The sequence below is a fragment of the Chrysemys picta genome, unplaced genomic scaffold, assembly GCF_011386835.1.
Source record: "Chrysemys picta bellii isolate R12L10 unplaced genomic scaffold, ASM1138683v2 scaf1, whole genome shotgun sequence".
In the NCBI taxonomy this organism is placed as follows: Eukaryota; Metazoa; Chordata; order Testudines; family Emydidae; genus Chrysemys; species Chrysemys picta.
In genome coordinates this window covers 2835961-2854339 of record NW_027052708.1, presented here as the reverse complement: position 1 = coordinate 2854339, position 18379 = coordinate 2835961, and the positions used below count along the sequence as shown (strand labels likewise).

Sequence of the window (18379 nt, the reverse complement as noted above, 5' to 3'; positions counted from 1 at the left end):
GAATATAGTGTACTTAGATTTTCAGAAAGCCTTTGACAAGGTCCCTCACCAAAGGCTTTTAGGCAAAGTAAGCTGCCACAGGATAAGAGGGAAGGTGCTCTCATGGATTGGTAACTGGTGAAAAGATAGGAAACAAAGGGTAGGCATAAATGGTCAGTTTTCAGAATGGAGAGAGGTAAATAGTGAGGTCCCACAGGGGTCTGTTCTGCGACCAGTCCTATTCAGCATATTCATAAATGATTGGAAATAGGGGTAAACAGTGAGGTGGCAAAATTTGCAGACGATACAAAATTACTAAAGATAGTTAAGACCCAGGCAGACCTGGGCTACAAAAGGATCTCTCAAAACTGGGTGACTGGACAACAAAATGGCAGATGACATTTAATGTTAATAAATGCAAAGTGATGCACATTGGAAACCATTATCCCAACCATACATATAAAACAATGGGGTCTAAATTAGCTGTTACCATTCAAGAAAGAGATCTTTGGGTTATTGTGGATAGTTCTCTGAAAACATCCACTCAATGTGCAGTGGCAGCCAAAAAAGCGAACAGAATGCTGGGAATAATTAAGAAAGGGATAGATAATAGGACAGAAAATATCATGTTGCCTCTATATAAATCAATGGTATGCCCACATCTTGAATACTGTGTGCAGATGTGGTCACCCCATCTCAAAAAAGGTATATTGGAATTGGAAAAGGTTCAGAAAAGGGCAAAAAAATGATTACGGGTATGGAAAGGCTTCCATATGAGGAGAGATTAATAAGACTGGGACTTTTCAACTTGGAAAAGAGATGGCTAAGGGGAGATATGATTGAGGTCTACAAAATCATGACTGATGTAAAGAAAGTAGATAAGGAACTGTTGTTTACTACTTCTCATAACACAAGTACTAGGGGTCACCAAATGAAATTAATAGGCAGCAGTTTTAAAACAAATAAAAGGAAGTATTTCTTCACACAATGCACAGTCAACCTGTGGACCTCCTTGCCAGAGGATGTTGTGAAGGCCAAGACCATAACAAGTTCATAAAAATTAACTAGATAAATTCATGGAGGATAAGTCCATCAATGGCTATTAGCCAGGGTGGGTAGGAATGGTGTCCCTAGCCTCTGTTTGCCAGAAGCTGGGAGTGAGCAACAGGGGATGTATCACTTGACGATTACCTGTTCTGTTCATTCCCTCTGGGGCACCTGGCACTGGCCACTGTTGGAAGACAGGTTATTGGGCTAGATGGACCTTTGGTCTGACCCAGTAGGGCCATTCTTATATGTTCTTATGTTTCACAGCTATAAAGGAGTGTAGAAATACCAATTGTCTCATAGACCTGGATGTTAGTGTCCTGCCGTAGGTCACAGTCTGTGAAAATGCGTCGGAGCAGATTCCCAAAGGAAGCACTTGCATACTGGATCCTGTGCTGGATCTCACTGTCAGTTTTTGCATTTTGAGAAAGTTGGCTACTGAGGTAACAGAAGTCCTCAACTCTCTCCAAAGTCTGTCCCTCAGTGGTGATGTGTAGTTGGTCTTGTGCAAGGCCTGAAGCAGGCTGATGGAGCACTTTAGTCTTCGCAATATTGAGTGAGAGTCATAGGCTTTGGTAAACTTGTGCCAAAAATTCCAGTGTGGCCTGAAGTTCATTCTCAGTGTGCGCAAGGATGGCACAGTCATCACGGTACTGAAGGTCAGTAGTGGACGCTCCGAGAGTTTAGACTTTGAGTGGAAACATCAAAGGTTAATAAGCTGCCCATCCATTCTCTATTGAATGTCAACTCCAGTGGGGATGCGGTCTTTAACAAGGACCAAAATGACTGCTAAATGCATGGAGAACAGGGTTGAAGCAATAACATATCCTTGCTTAACCCCAGTTTTGATGATGAAAGGATCCATCTCCAGGCCATTACAGAGAATGGTGGAAGTCATCTCATCAGGTAGAAGCCTTAGGCCCTTAATAAATTTTGGAGGGCAGCCAAATCTGGCCAGCACCTTCTACAGGGCTTCGCGATTGACAGAGTCGAAGGCCTTTGTCAAATCAATGAAGACCATGTACAGGCCCTGATTTTGCTCCCAAGACTTTTCCTGGATTTGGTGGGCAACGAAGATCATGTCGGTTGTCCTGTGGGATGGTCTGAAACTGCACTGAGATTCCAGCAGTATTTACTTAGCAAGTGGAAGTAATCGGTTTAAGAGGATACGGGTGAGAATTTTCCCTGCTGTAGATAGCAAGGCAATAATTTCCACACTCCAACATATCTCCCTTTTCAAAGATGATAACAATGATGGCATTTCTCAAGTCTTCCAGAATCTTCTCATTATACCAAATGTGAAGAAAAAGGAAGCTCCCGAAAGCATAGCTCTGAGGATCATTGGAGCACACAAGCCCCTTCACTGCAACAAGGTGATGGTCTCCAAAGAGGGGTTGCAGCAGTGGCAAGATGTGTAACCAGTAAAATTATGCTGAAATTATGCTCCTGGCTGCTATGGGCCAGAGTGGCACCAGGCACTAGAACTGAGATGCAGGAGACTGTTTCCACCTATTGGGCCCAGGCAGTGTGGGGAGGAGGCTACCTGAATTGAACACAGACCGTGGTGAGAGGGGAAAGTAGATGAGGATAAGGATTCAGGGGGAATATTCTGAGCCTGGAGGCTCATGGATGGAGAGAAACTGGGACTGGGAGAGAAAGTGGGAGATGGGGACTGGCTGGGCAAGAAGACTGGGACTGGGAGAAGCAGGAAAGAGACTAGTACTGGCCAGGCAGGGTGATTAGGACAGGGCGTGGGTGGGGAGAGACTGTGACTTGCTGAGACAGGAGATTGGAAGCTGGGGAGACTGGGACTGACTGGGTGAGGAGTCTGGGACTCCAGTGAGGAGGAACTGGAGGTGAGTGAGAAAAAACAGATCAGATCTGGAATCAGGGTGTAGGGGGAGTCTAAGACTAACTGGGCGACAAGACTGGAATAAGCAGCCAGGGTGGGTTGCAGGAAACTGAGAGCAGATCTACATGACCATTTAGTTTGTGGCAAGCTGGGGTGTAAATCTACTGTGAATATACTGCCTCCCTTTCACCGCAAACACTTTAACTTACATTGACTTAAAGCAGTGTCTACATCGCACTATGTCAGGTGGAGACACTCTCCCACCAGCATAGCTTCTGCCTCTCGATGAGGTGGACTATAAGGTGGATAGAAAGCTGGCTAGATTGTCGGGCTCAATGGGTAGTGATCAATGGCTTGATGTCTAGTTGGCAGACGATATCAAGCAGAGTGCCCCAGAGGTCAGTCCTGTGGCTGGTTTTGTTCAACATTTTTATTAATGATCTGGATGATGGGATTAATTGCACCCTCAGCAAGGTCGCAGATGACACTAAGCTGTGAGGAGAGGTAGATAACATAGAGAGCAGAGATAGGTCCAGAGTGACCTAAACAAATTGGAGGGTTGGGCCAAAAGAAATCTGATGAGGTTCAACAAGGACAAGTGCAGAATTCTGCACTTAGGACGGAAGAATCCCATGCACCACTACAGGCTGGGGACCGACTGGCTAAGCAGCAGTTCTGCAGAAAAGGACCTGGGAATTACAGTGGATGAGAAGCTGGATATGAGTCAGCAGCATGTCCCTGTTGCCGAGAAGGCCAATGGCATATTGGGCTGTATTAGTAGGAGCATTGCCAGCAGATCGAGGGACGTGATTATTCCCCTCTATTCAGCACTGGTGAGGCCACACCTGGAGTACTGCATCAAGTTTTGGTTCCCCCACTACAGAAGGGATGTGGACAAATTGGAGAGAGTCCAGTGGAAGGCAACGAAAATTATTAGGGGGCTGGGACACGTGACTTACGAGGGGAGGCTGCGGGAACTGGGGTTATTTAATCTGCAGAAGAGAAGAGTGAGGGGGGATTTGATAGCAGCCTTCAATTACCTGAATGGGGGTTCCAAAGAGGATGGAGTTGGGCTGTTCTCATTGGTGGCAGATGACAGAACAAGAAGCAATGGTCCCAAGTTGCAGTGGGGAGAGGTGTAGGTTGGATATTAGGAAACACTATTTCACTAGGAGGGTGGTGAAGCACTGGAATGGGTTACCTAGGGAGGTGGTGGAATCTCCATCCTTAGAGGTTTTTAAGGTCAGGCTTGACAAAGCCCTGGCTGGGATGATTTAGTTGGTGTTGGTCCTGCTTTGAGCAGGGGATTGGACTAGATGACCTCCTGAGGTCTCTTCCAACTCTAATATTCTATGAGTCTATGACTAATTATGTCGACAGGAGAGCACTCTCCCATCGATGTAATGTGTCTTCACCAGACATGCTAAATCAGCACCGCTGCATCGTTACAATGGCACTGATTTAGTGTGGTAGCGAAGAGAAGCCCTAACAGTTCCCTTGTGTGCTTTGATCTATCCCATTTCCAAGCATTAGGGAAATGTTAGTGCGCAGCAGCAGGCTCCACATGGACACTCAGTGTGCAGCAGGCTAGTGCGAGGTAAATTTACACCCCAGTTTGACACAAACTAAGTGTGTGTAGAGAGAAACCCTGAGCCTGTATGAGGCATCCATGGAGAGAAACTGGGGCTTGAGGCAGACAGGACAACTCAAGGTAAAGATAAGTGTGAGAAAGAGATCAGATGAGGACCCCAGAGGGGAGGGACAGCACAGAGAACAGGGGGGAAACTGGGACTTGGCCGGGGAAGCCAGAGGTGAAGTCCAGGACTGGCTTGGCAAGGAGACTGGGAATGGGAATGAGAAGCTTGAGGGGTGGAGATGGGAACTGTGTAGACAAGAAGAATGGGACTGGGACACAGAGCAAGGGACGGAGAAGAGACAGGACTTGAACAGGGACAGCTTGGAGGGGATGAGGCGGAAGGGGTTAGGTTTGGGGGAACAGGGGAAGAAGGGTCTGTCACTACCAGAACACACACCTCTCCAGAGCCTGGAATGGAACCCACCCAGCATCCCTGAGTTTTGCCATTCCCCTGCTGTCAGCAAATATCTGTCAAACCCTCAAGCAAAATTTTCTGATCCCCCTCTAATGCTGGTCCACAAAGAGGATGATAACCTACTACTACTGTCAGTTACTCCATTAGCTCAAGTGGCAGTGGATTCTTTGGTGGATCTAAAGGTTACAACCCTGCTGATGACCCATGTGGGTGTCACAGGGTTGTCATCTTTCTAATGGCTAGTATTTGGATCTTCAAGTCCCTACCCCCAGCCCTGCCTCTTCCTTCCAAGGCCACAACCTTCTCCACCTCTTCCCCCAATCCTGCTCCACCTCTTTCCTTGAGGCCCCACCCCTTCTCTTCCTCTTCCCCTCAAGGCCCTGCCTCCGTTGCTCACTCCTCCCTCCCCCATCATCATCACTCACTGGATAGTCTCAAGGAGCCTGTCTGCAGGTACGAAGCCACCCCGGCTGAGCAGGGGCTGGCACAGATTAATGCACTGGTGCTTTCCCCCGCCTAGTGGAAACAAGACTTTTGGTTCAGGTGCCATTTAGGTCTGGTTTTTTTCAGTTTGCTTTTCTTAAAAACCTAGGGAATTATGCACAAATCTTTACTTGTAAGGCACATTAAGTTTGCAAAGTTGAGCAGTAAAAAACAAGGAAATGGCAGAATTAAAGTTGTCTTTGCAACTTTATTTTGGCCCACCTGTACATATGTGTTAAGATACTGTCTTTAATTACATGATAACAAGCTATTTTCTCGATGAGGAATTGGGTTCTATCCCTGCCTTTGCCACAGAGTTCCTATGTGATCCTTGGCAAGTCACGGAAACCAAATGTTTATTTTGGCCGACTTGAACATATGTGTTAAGATACCGTCTTTCATTACATGATAACATGCTATTTTCTCCACAGGACCCCTGCTTCATTCTGTGCACAGGACAGACAGTGCTCTGAATCAGGGCTGTGGAGTGAAGGAGGCAGGTGTCTGTAGGTCCCCTGCCTCATTTGTTGCAGAAACTGTGAAGTATGAGGCAGGGGATTGCAGAAATGGGAAGGAGGGTCTCTTGTTAAGGCAGGTGAATGCTGCCCTGGGGAATTGGATTCTATCCCTGCCTCTGCCACAGAGTTCCTATGCAATGTTTGGCAAGTCCCTGAAACCAAAAGTTTCTCAGGTGGTCATTAATTGTGTGTTCCTCATTTTATGGGTGGCTCCCTGGTAACCTTGGGGGTCTGGTTTGGAGAAGTGCTGAGCACTCGCTGCTGTAAACTGAAATCAGTAGGTGCTGTGCTCTGAACATACTAAGTGCGGTATAATGCTAAGGATTCTGAAAAATCAGGACCTGGTGTCTCAAGTTGGGCACCCAAAATTAATCGACACTTTTGATCATTTTGTCCATAGTGTCTCTGGGCTTCAGTTCCCCAGGTGTAAAATGGAGATAACAACACTTCCCTGCCTCCCAGGGGTGTTGTGAAGAGAAATTCTTTAATGTTTGTGAAGCACTCAGCTACTATAGAAATCAGCGCCACAGAAAAGCCCATGAAGAAATTAACAATTCTATTTTTGGAGTTCAGTTTGGATGACGTGCAGTACATAAGGGCTGGAGCCACACATTGAACTATGAGTATAAAAAGAACTACTGACCATTCACCCATTCAGTCAGCATCATGTGTCCTGTGCACTGAATGAGGCAGGGGTCCTGAGGCAAAAATAGCATTTGATCATGTAATTAAAGTCTGTATCACAATGCAAATACAAACGGGACTAATTAAGGGTACAGAGGACAGACGTGTCTGACATTCTGAATATTTGAATGCTTGACTTTTCACCTCCCTTTAGATCGGGGTGGGCAAACTTTTTGGCCTGAGGGCCACATCGGGTTTCGTAAATTGTATGGAGGGCAGGTTAGGGGTGGAGGTCATGGCCCGTCCCCCACCTCCTATCTGCCCCCCCTCGGGAGTCCTGCCCCATCCAACCCCCCCTGTTTCCTGACAGCCACTCTGCAACCCCTGCCCCATCCACACACACCTGCTCCCTGTCCCCTGACCACCCCCGGACCCTGCCGCCCTATCCAACCCTTCCTCTCATTCCTGACGGCCCTTCTGGGACCCCTACCCCATCCAACCACCCCTTCTCCCTGTCCCCTGACTGCCCCCAGAATCTCTGCCCCTGACAGCCCCCTGCCACCCCATCCAACCCCCCCTCCTTCCTGACTGCCCACCGTGGGACCCCTGCCCCATTCAACCTCCTGTTCCCCCCGAGACCACCACCTAGGGTGCAGTGAACTTTCTCCAGACTGTGCCAGGACTTCCAGTTCTCCTTGCTTGTTTCCCAGGCTTCTTGCATTTGTGTATAGGCATTTAAGATAACTTGCTGATCGACCTGCTTTCTCAGTATGAGACAGGAGTCCTCCCATCTTGCGCTCTCCTGCTCGTGCTTCCTCCTGGTATCCCACTTCCCCACCTACCTCAGGGCTTTGGTCTCCTTCCCCCGGTGAACCTAGTTTAAAACCCTCCTCACTAGGTTAGCCAGCCTGCTTGTGATGATTCTCTTCCTTCTCTTTCTTAGGTGGAGTCCGTCTCTGCCTAGCAATCCTTCTTGGAACACCATCCCATGGTCAAAGAATCCAAAGCCTTCTCTCCGACACCATCTGCATAGCCATTCTTTGACTTCCACGATTTGACGGTCTCTACCTGGGCCTTTTCCTTCCACAGGGAGGATGGACAAGAACACCACTTGCGCCTCAAACTCCTTTATCCTTCTTCCAGAGCCACGTAGTCTGCAGTGATCCTTCATGCCTTCCAATCAGTGGAATCTTCTTCTGCTCTCCTCCCTGAGATGTACCATCTAGTCCACTCTCCGCATTAGTACCTGTGGAGAGAACATGAAAATGGTTGCCCACCTGAATCTGCATTGCTGGTACATGGATGATCCTCTTTCTTTTTCTGGAGGTCACATGCAGCCAATTTTCATCACCGTCCTTGTGTCCCTGCTGCGCAGTCTGCTCTGATTCTTCAGAATGTTGTGCCCGCAGAAGCATATCCTGATGTCTGTCCAGAAAATCTTCATTTTCTCTTATGTAACACAGGGTTGATACTTGTTTCTCCAGTCCTTGAAACTTCTCTTCCAATATGGAGACCAGCTTGCACTTTGTACAGACAAAGTTGCTTCTGTCCCCCACTTTAACCAGGGCTCATCTCCCAGCTCCACAGCAGGGAAATTAGAAATCTTGGGATGGGATCCCGATTCCCAGAGTCACATAGTATGAATACACATCCTGCTTCTATCCAAAAGCAGAAATGTTTATTGAACACTTCTGCCTTATTTGCATCATTATAAACTATTTTACAATCTCCATTTCTAATGGGCCTACACCTTTGTTAGGAGTTGTTTGTTTGTTTGTTTGTCTTTGCTCCTAATATACTTATATCATATCCTTGGGGGCAGCAGGTTTAGGAAGAAATCACTTGAGACCAGAGAGCAGCCAGCTTACAAAGCAACCATTTATTTACAGACACTCACTGACTTGGCCAACTGGCTATCCCCTAATAATCTAACTCAGTTGCCATAGGAACAAAAACCACGACAACCAAATACACAACATATTCCTCCCCCCTTAAATAAGAACATCCCCTAAATAAAACAAACACTAGACTAGAGAAGGAGGGTAGACTGCCTCCATTCCCGGCTAAACCCAGAGGATTATTTTGCCCCATAACCATGGATTCGCCCTAGCTAAAGATCCAGCCATTGAGGAGGTCTTCTGTCTCTAGTTGGATTACGGCGAACTTCTGTAGTGGTTGCACCCGAAAGTACCATGGGCGCAGGCCTGACAATGGGCTCAGGGTTTGCAGCGCGAACGGGTGAGGAGGTGGTATCAGCTCGTACCGGGCAAAGGGGTATCTCAGCCACCGGCAGTAATGGAGGAGAACAGTCAGGAACAGGTGATTATTGATTTGGGGCCTCTCCAGAAGAGGTGAAGTCAGACAACTCAACTGAAGATGTGTCCTGAGGGCTGGCATGACTTGGCAACAGTTGATCTACATGTCGCTGCCAGGTGAGATTCTCTGCAGTCCGGACTGTGTAGGAAACAGGTCCTGTTTGAGTGATGATCGTGGCAGGGACCCATTTAGCTCCAGAAGTATAATTCTGAGCCAAAACCAGCTGTCCCAGGCTAAAGGTTCGGTCTTTTGCTCTGGGTTCCCGTCTGATGACTTGATATTGCTGCTGACATTGTACAGTTTGTCGGGGTTCAGAAGGTTTCAGCAGATCAAAGCAAGTGCGCAGCTGTCGTCCCATCATTAGAAAGGCCGGGGATGCCTTGGTCGTAGCATGAGGTGTGTTTCTATAGGAAAGTAAGAAGGTATCCAGGCACTTTGGAATGGAGTGTTGTCCCCGTGCCGATTTCAAAGCTTGTTTCATTGTCTGCACAAATCTTTCAGCTAATCCATTGGTGGATGGATGATATAGTGCTGAAGTGATGTGGTGCATTCCATTTGCCTTCATAACATTTTGAAACTCCTGAGAAATGAATTGCGGTCTGTTGTCGCTCACAAGTTGTTCTGTCAGACCAAAATGACTAAAGAGTCCCCGTAGTTTTTGGATAGTACTCTCTGCAATAGTGGACTGCATTATAGAGACTTCTGGCCATTTAGAATGGGCATCTACCACCACCAAGAACATGCTTCCTTTAAGGGCCCCAGCAAAGTCAACGTGAATACGTTACCACGGGTTTTCAGGCCAGTCCCATGGGTGTAGGGGTGCCCACTGGGGTGCATTCCTCACACCCTGACATGACATACAAGTTTTTGCCTTCTCTTCAATAGCACTGTCCAATCCAGGCCACCAGAAATAGCTTCATGCAATTTCCTTCATGCGCACTATTCCACAGTGACCGGAATGTAGCTGTTCTAACATTTGTGATCTCAGTGGTGGTAGGATAATCACACGTCTCCCCCACAACAAACAACCAGATTGGATCAATAACTCCATCCTCCTGGACATGTAGGTAACAAGGTCAGGTAAGACCGGAGAGGTGTGTCGAGGTTTTCCATGCATCACCAGGTCCATAACTTGGGACAATACTGGGTCAACGCGAGTTGCCTTCTTTATCCGAGTAGCAGTGATGGGTATATTCCCTACCTGTTCAAAGTAGAAGATTTCCTTTTGGGCACTATCTTGATGTTTGACTGGCAAAGGCAACCTTGAGAGACCATCTGCATTGCCATGCAGAGTGGATTTCTGATATTTAATTTCATAGGTGCGCGCTGAAAGTAACCATGCCCAACGTTGCATACGACTAGCAGCTAATAGGGGAATGCCTGTGTAGGGTCCAAAAATTGACGTCAGAGGTCGATGATCTATAAGAAGAGTAAACTTCTGCCCAAACAAGTACTGATGAAACTTCAGAATTCCAAAAATGATTCCCAATGCCTCACGTTCGATTTGGCCATAGTTAGTTTCTGCTTTGTTTAGAGTGCATGAAGCAAAAGCAATAGGTCTCTCTCCTCCCGAAGGCATAATGTGTGACACGACTGCTCCCACTCCATAAGGGGATGCGTCGCAGGCCAATTGTAGGGGTAAGGATGGATCAAAGTGCGTTAGAACTTCAGAATTTAGCAATGCATCCTTAGATTTGTTAAATGCAGCATTACAGGCTTCAGTTCACTTTCAGGTCTTGTTCTGCCCAAGGAGTTCGTGAAGTGGTTTTAGCAGTGTGGCTAACTGTGAGATGAACTTTCCATAATAGTTCAATAGTCCTAGAAACGAGCGCAGCTGGCTAACTTTTCGCGGTGGGGGAGCCTCCACAATAGCTTTAACTTTTGTAGGGGCCTTATGAAGACCCGCAGCATCAATGATATGTCCCAAATATTCAACAGAGGGCTGGAAGAATTCAGACTTGTCTTTGCGGACTCGTAGGCCATACTCTTCCAGTCTTTGTAGGGTAGCCTCTAAATTCTTTAAGTGATCCTCTTCATTCCTTCCAGTGACCAGGATGTCGTCCAGATATCACTGAACTCCTGGCAAGCCACCTAAGATCTGGTCCATAACCCTCTGAACAAGGCGGGAGCAGACGTTATTCCGAAGGGTAGGCAACAATATCGATAAAGCCCCTTATGAGTCACAATCGTCAACAGCTCTTGAGACTTTTCATCAACGTGCACCTGTAAATACGCTTGACTCAGATCAAGCTTACTGAATTTTTGTCCCCCAGCCAGGCCCGCGAAGAGGTCATCAATGCGGGGAAGCGGGTATTGCTCTGCACACAACAGTGGGTTGACAATGACTTTAAAATCACCTCAAATCCGGAGGGAGCCGTCTTTCTTCACTATCGGAACGATAGGAGTGGCCCATGGGCTATGGGTAACTGGTATTAGAACTCCATTGGTGACCAGGTGCTCCAGGTCCGCTTCAACTTTTGGCCTGATGGCATATGGCACAGTTCTGGCTTTCAGATATTTTGGTGGCCTATCAGGTTTAATGTTCAATGTCACAGTGATTCCCTTCATACTTCCCAGATCCTCTCCAAAAACAGCAGCATGTTTCCTTAATATAGTGGTCAGACCGGTTTCTTCTTTAGTCATTCAGTGCACTTCTGCCCAGTTCAGCTGAATCTTCCCAAACCAAGACCTACCCATTAAGGCTGGGCAGTTACCTCTCACCACAAACAGTGACAATTTAGCAGCCTGTCCATTGAGCTCCACCTTAACATCAATAGTGCCCAACATGGGCACAGCTTCTCCTGTATACATCTTCAGAACAGTTTTTGTTGCCTTAAGCGGAAGATGCTGTAGCTTTTCTTTATTCACAGTCTCAGAGATCAGCGAGACGGCTGCACCGGTATCCAGTTCTATGCATATAGGTTTGCCATCCAACAACGGGGTTACCCAGTATTCATGTGAGCCCACAGCCAAAGACAAAACGTGCAGTGGCACTTCTTCTTGCGATAAGGTGTCACCTTGGTCCTCCTGGGTCTGCTCTAGGGTATGCAGGATTCCCCTTTTGGTCGGCCAGACCACAGGCCTCTTTTTCTTTTGTTTACAGGCACACTCAATGTGTCCCTTTTTGCCACAGTGTCGACACACCAGGTCCTTACACCAGCATTCTGATGCCTGGTGACCCGACTAACCACAGCAGTAACATTCCTGACTCTGCACAGTTTTGTGGGTAGGTTCTTGTGACACTTAATGCACCCTAGGGGATGCACCGATGTATTGCGCCTCCTTTGTAGCCAGTTCTATGGAGACCGCAATATCAACAGCCTTCTGTAAGGTAAGCTGAGCCTCTGTCAAGCTTCACTGTACAGGCCACACACTAACCTGTCACGCAGGGCATCATTTAACATCTCCTTAAATTCAGTGTTCTGCAAGTTTTCTCAAAGCTGCTACAAATTGTACAACTGTTTCATCTTCTTTTTGGTCTCTTTTGTGGAACCGATATCTTTCAGCAATTACCAGTGGTTTGGGGGAAAGATGGGACCCCAGGATTTCCACAATGTCACTGTAAGATTTGGTCTCAGGCTTAACAGGGTGTAGTAAGCTGCGTAGCAGGGAGTAGGTTTTAGCCCCTACAACACTTAAGAATATTGGCCCCTTCTTCGCTTCTGTAATGTCATTTGCAATAACAAAAAGCTCAAAATGCTCAGTATACACGTCACTGCCCTATATTCTCATAAAAAGGTTCCAGTGTCCCTGTAAGTGTAGCCATGGTTTTAGTTTCAGTTTCACAGTCAGTGCAAACAAGCAACAGCTAAAAGAGTTTGGTAGGGTTTTTTTTTCTTTTTCTTTACCTTGACTTCTACTTCCTTCTGTTGCTGGGGCAGCACAGGAATCCCATCCTCATCGCCACTTTGTCATATCCTTAGGGGCAGCAGGTTTAGGAAGAAATCACTTGAGACCAGAGAGCAGCCAGCTTACAAAGCAACCATTTATTTACAGACACTCACTGACCTGGCCAACCAGTTGGAACTGGCTGGCTATCCCCTAATAATCTAACTCAGTTGCCATAGGAACAAAAACCACAACGACCAAATACACAACAACTTAAAACAATTGTCATTATTGTTCCTAGTCCTACCAACTATGAAGTTTTCCCTGATAGCTTTAGCTTCCCTTATCGATTTTCTACACATCATAACTTCCAATGTATATCAATTGCTATTGAATTCCCCTCTTTCCATTTGTTGTACATTGGTGGGTTTTTTTAAATTTCTAATTGCTGCCTGCACTGCCCCACTGCACCAGGATGGGCTTTTGGCCAAAGTTCTAAGGCAGTGGAACACCTAACTGTGACAGGTTGGATCACAGAAACCCCCTTGGGAGCTGCCACCCGATGTGCAAAGACTACCCCTGCTTTTGTTTTCCCTGCCAGCTCAGGACTCCAGCACCCTGTCTTGCTGAGCCAGACACTCCCATCTGCTCCAATGCAGACCCAGGGTCTGAATCACTTGTCCCAGAGCTGCAAGTTTACCTGAAAACAGCTCACAGAAGTGTGCTTGTCTTTAGCACTCAGATGCCCAACTCCCAAAGGGGTCAATACCCAAATAAATCCGTTTTACCCTGCATAAAGCTTATGCAGGGCAAACACTTAAATTGTTCGCCCTCTATAACACTGATAGAGAGATATGCACAGCTGTTTGCTCCCCCAGGTATTAATTCATACTCTGAGTAAATTACTAAATAAAAAGTGATTTTATTAAATACAGACAGTAGGATTTAAGTGGTTCCAATCAGTAACAGACAGAACAAAGTAAGTCACCAAGCGAAATAAAATGAAATGCGCAAATCTATGCCTAATCAAACTGAATACAGATAATCTCACCCTCAGAGATGCTTCAGTAAGTTTTTTCTCAGACTGGACACCTTCCAGGCCTGGGCACAATTTTTTCCCCTGCTACAGCTCTTGTTGCACCTCGGGTGATAGCTAGGGGATTCTTCATGATGGCTCCTCTCATCCTTTGTTCTCTTCCACCCCTTTATATATCTTTTGCATAAGGCGGGAACCCTTTGTCCCTCTGGGTTTCCAGCACCCCTCCCTGGAAAAGCACCAGGTTAAAGATGGATTCCAGTTCAGGTGATATGATCACATGTCACTGCAAGACTTCATTGCCCACTTGCCAGCACACACATATACAGGAAGACTAACAGGTAAACACAGCCATCTGCAGACAATGGTCCTGGTTAATGGGAGTCATCAAGATTCCAAACCATCATTAATGGCCCACACTTTACATAATTACAATAGGCCCTCAGAGTTATGTTTTATATTTCTAGTTTTAGAAACAAGAGTGGTATATTTCTACAAATAGGATGATCACACTCAGTATATTATGAGCTTTGTAATGATACCTTACAAGAGACCTTTTGCACGAAGCATATCCCAGTTGCATTATATTCACTTATTATCAAATCTTTATAAAACTATCCCAGTTACATTATATTCACTTATCATGTTTTTTATAATACCATATAGACTGCACAACATCACACTAATTCCCTAAGGCTCCTTTTTAATTTTCATCCTTCATTGGCTTTCTAGGACACATTGAGCTCCAGCTGGATGGAGGGGACAATGCCTGCTCAGGACGTGTGGAAGTAAGACATGGAGACATCTGGGCTACACTCTGTGATGCACACTTTGATCTCAAAGCTGCCAGTGTTATCTGTAATGGACTACAGTGTGGAACAGCTCTATCCATCCCAGGAGGAGCTCACTTCGGAGAAGGACATGGACCAATCTGGACTGAGGAATTCCAGTGTGTAGGGAATGAGTCACACCACGTGTACTGTCCCAGGATATCACATGGGAGTCAGTCATGCTCACATGCAAATGATGCCAGCGCCATATGCTCACGTAAGAATTTGGCACAATGCCTCTAAAATCCCAGTGTTGTGTATTCTAGAGTAGGGTGCAGCAATACAATGATTTCACTCTGTCGGGAGCTCGGATAATAGAGCTGCTCTCAGCTTCTAGTAAAACCTAAACAATCCAATATAATGGGAATGGGTTCAATCCCCCCAAATTTCTTTTTCTTTATTATTTAATATAAAATATCTTAAATGCTTCCTCTCTAAACCCCTTCTCCCTTCTCCCCAGGGCTCACAGGGTTCCGGCTGGTGAACGGCAGCACAGCGTGCTCAGGGAGGGTGGAGATCCAGGTTCTTGGTGCCTGGGGAACCCTCTGTGACTCACGCTGGGATTTACCAGATGCCAACGTTCTCTGTCATCAGCTCGACTGTGGATTCGCTGAATCAGTCCCAGAAGGAGGGTATTTTGGGAAGGGAACTGGCTCTGTCTGGACAGACACATTTCACTGCAAAGGGACTGAAACCCATTTGGGCCATTGCCCTGTTACTGCCCTGGGGGCCTCTCAGTGCTCACACGACAATGATGCCAGTGTGATTTGCTCAGGTAAGTGCAGGAGAGCTGCTGGATTAAGGACACCTGCCCCTCAGTGTGTGACACTGCCCCCAGAGCAGGAGAACCTCATGACTCAGCAAGGGGAGGGGAAGCTAGATCCTAAAGCATGTATAATATTGGTAAAAGTATTAAAGATAACATTAAAGTAAATAATATCATCACAAAAGAATAGTTATGACCTGGGAAAGCTCTGGATTCTCCAGTAAAAACATCAGCAACTCTGTCCTTACGCAGGGCAGCGGAGCAGGGGCAGCACTTTGTCCTTCGGGTTACATAAATGTCACCAATTCATTGTTCCCAGCCTTCTGCAATAGTAATTAGAGGGGTAGCTGGTAGTGATTCCCAATATGCAGGGCCGGCTCCAGGATGAGTCCCAATTGGTAGCGTTTGCTGAGAAATTTCCCCAGCCAGGCTGGGTTCACCTCCAGCTCCCTAGGTGAGACTAGTCACCACATGGTCAGCTCTGCTAGTCCAGGGAAGCTGCCTGCTGAGTGTGTGACTGGAGGCTGGGCTAGGAGGCTACAGTTCGGATGTTAGGGTAGTTGTATAACCTACACCTTGCGCCCTGCACCCCTTTGTGGTGAGGGGAAATCCTGGGACCAACGCAGCCTGATTCCTGCTTGAGGAGGACCCCTGACAGCAGACAGCAGCCCCTCTGCAGTGACTGAAGAGTCCAGCGTCATCTTCAAACCTGAAGATCATTCATGGAGTTAGTGAGTGCACCATTTTTTAGTTAGTTAGTCAGGGAATTTGTTTTGGGGACCCCCTACTCCCTGAACTGTGTCCTCAAGCCAGGGAGTAAGGGTTTGAGGATTTTATAACCTGCCGCTTATTATACCTGTGGAGGGATTCACCACCTCCTCCCACTTGTGGGTCTTTTGGGCTGTACTGAACCCAGTCAGCCACACTGCCAAACCACTGCAGAGAATTTTATAGGTCATCAAGGGCCCCAGAAAAGTACATGTACCAACAGGACACTAGTTTTACACTTGTTACATCAAGTCATGGGTATTTTCAGTGTGGGCACCGGTGACCCTAAAAATAATGTTTCACCCTGTTATGTTGTATTTGTTGCCTGTTTAATATATTTTTATGTGTTGTGTTATTTCGTGGAAGTCTCCAACTATCAGTCAAGTAAGTGGGGATTACTCTGTAGTTAGAAGACAGAACAGGAGTACTTTAAATTTAAATTTGTTAGTCTCTAAGGTGCCACAAGTACTCCTGTTCTTTTTGTGGATACAGACTAACATGGCTGCTACTCTGAAATCTGTAGTTAGAATTTTCCGCCCAAGCTGCCCTGGTGACCCTGCCAGGAAGGAGCGAGGGGGGTGGAGGCACCGCCAAATAATTTCATAGAAAAAAAAGAAAAAAGATTCACCCTGCTGAGTGGGTGGCGGAATCCAAAAGAACCCAGACCTGTCCATCAAAACCTGGAAGCGGATTGCCATTAAAGGAGGTAACCAGGTGGAGAGGGGCGCTACACCTGTCTTCCTCTTCGACAGCACTTTGGTGGCAGGTCAATAGTTTTGGGGTTTTTTTGTTTGTTTGTTTTTTTCTGCCGCTTGGGGTGGCAAAAAAGCTGGAGCTGGCCCTGCCAATGTGGAGATTGCATCACCCTTTCTATTATAAAATATTCTCTGCATCTTCTTGAGAAGCTCTCGCCCCTTCCTTGATTGCTGCAGCCTTTGCAGTTTGGGAAGGGGTCAGTGCTGGGGCCAGGGAGGTGCCTTCTCCTAATGCAGTGAGATGCCTTCCAGGTTTGGCTGAATTATAAACTGCTGAAAATCACCATTTCCCTTCTCTCACGTGAGTTCCTGAGGGTATTTTTGGTAGCACACCACAGAGAAAGTAGTGCTTTCACTCATTTAGCTTTTTTTACTTTTTTCACACCTTCCCAGTTGAAAAAACTCAAAAGACTTTTCCCCCTGTGTTCTTACTTTTTTACTTTTTCCTAACTTTTTACAGTGGAAGAAAAGATGAAAAAATAGAAAGGGAGAGGATGTGGCAAGCCTGTAAATCCAAACACTGGAAAGGAAAATTGAATGTTTCATTTTCCAAAAGTTGAAATAAATCAACATTTTAGTTAGAGTCTAAAGAAAAATTTTCATTCCATTTCCACATGCCAGTATCTCAAATGTGTTTAAAAATTGAAATACTGCATTCAAAATACTTCATAGGAAAAATTTTGGGTTGTTGACCCACTCTAATATTTACCTTCTATAAAAAAAAAATCAAACAGCGTTATTTAGTGTATTTAGTCAAAACCAAAGGTACAAGAATTAGAAAATACCAGAGTTTAGGTTACCTATGTAATGTTAATTCAGCCCCCCACCCTTCCTTATGCATATACATTATGATACAGTCCAATTGTATACACACATCCCATAATTCTCACCAACCCCCAACTCCAGCCTCCTCCAGTGCACTGGGAGGATGGTGCTCAGGGGATGGGGGAGCTGTTGAATAATTAGGTTTATCCTCATCATTCAACCTGTGATCCAGGGATTTATTCACTGTACATACCATACAAACACTGCACTGAATACAGAATTATTAATTTCTTCATGGGATTTTCTAGGGTGCTTGTCACCGTAATATGAGAATGCACCACAAACATTAATGAATTTGTCTACATAACACCCCGGGAGATAGCAGACTCTTATGGTGCCCATTTCAAAAGTGACTTAGGCACTTAGAAGCCCAAGAATAAGATTTTCAAAAATGCCTAAGTGACTTAGAGACTTAAATCCCATTTTCTCCAGTAACGTAGGAGCCCAAGAACCATGCAGACTTCTCCCTCTTTCTGCCTAAGTCACTTCTGAAAGTGGCACTTAGATTCCTACATCAGTTAGCTGCTTTTGAAAATTTTACATACAATGATTAAAGCCAAAATTCCAACTTTGGGGTGATTGGGCAGCAACCTGAGACCCAGGGCCTGATTCTTCAGAGTACTCACTATTTCTACAGAGCTTTGTGTCTTCAAAGTATGTCCAGACATTAATAAACCTCTCCAAAATCCAGGGAAGCAGGT

At 46.1% G+C, this 18379-nt stretch overlaps 2 protein-coding genes across 2 annotated transcripts in view; both read left to right on the top strand.

Moving 5' to 3' along the window:
- LOC112061359 (scavenger receptor cysteine-rich type 1 protein M130-like) overlaps positions 1 to 18379 on the top strand; it is a 737202-nt gene that overhangs the window by 129396 nt on the left and 589427 nt on the right. The window lies entirely within an intron of this gene.
- The window catches only part of LOC101940726 (antigen WC1.1-like), a 49711-nt gene that overhangs the window by 15375 nt on the left and 15957 nt on the right, over positions 1 to 18379 (top strand). Inside the window, exons 3-4 of the mRNA XM_065578722.1 lie at positions 14467 to 14781; positions 15025 to 15339. Of these exons, the coding sequence (XP_065434794.1) occupies positions 14467 to 14781; positions 15025 to 15339 (630 nt within the window). The remainder of the gene's footprint in view (positions 1 to 14466; positions 14782 to 15024; positions 15340 to 18379) is intronic.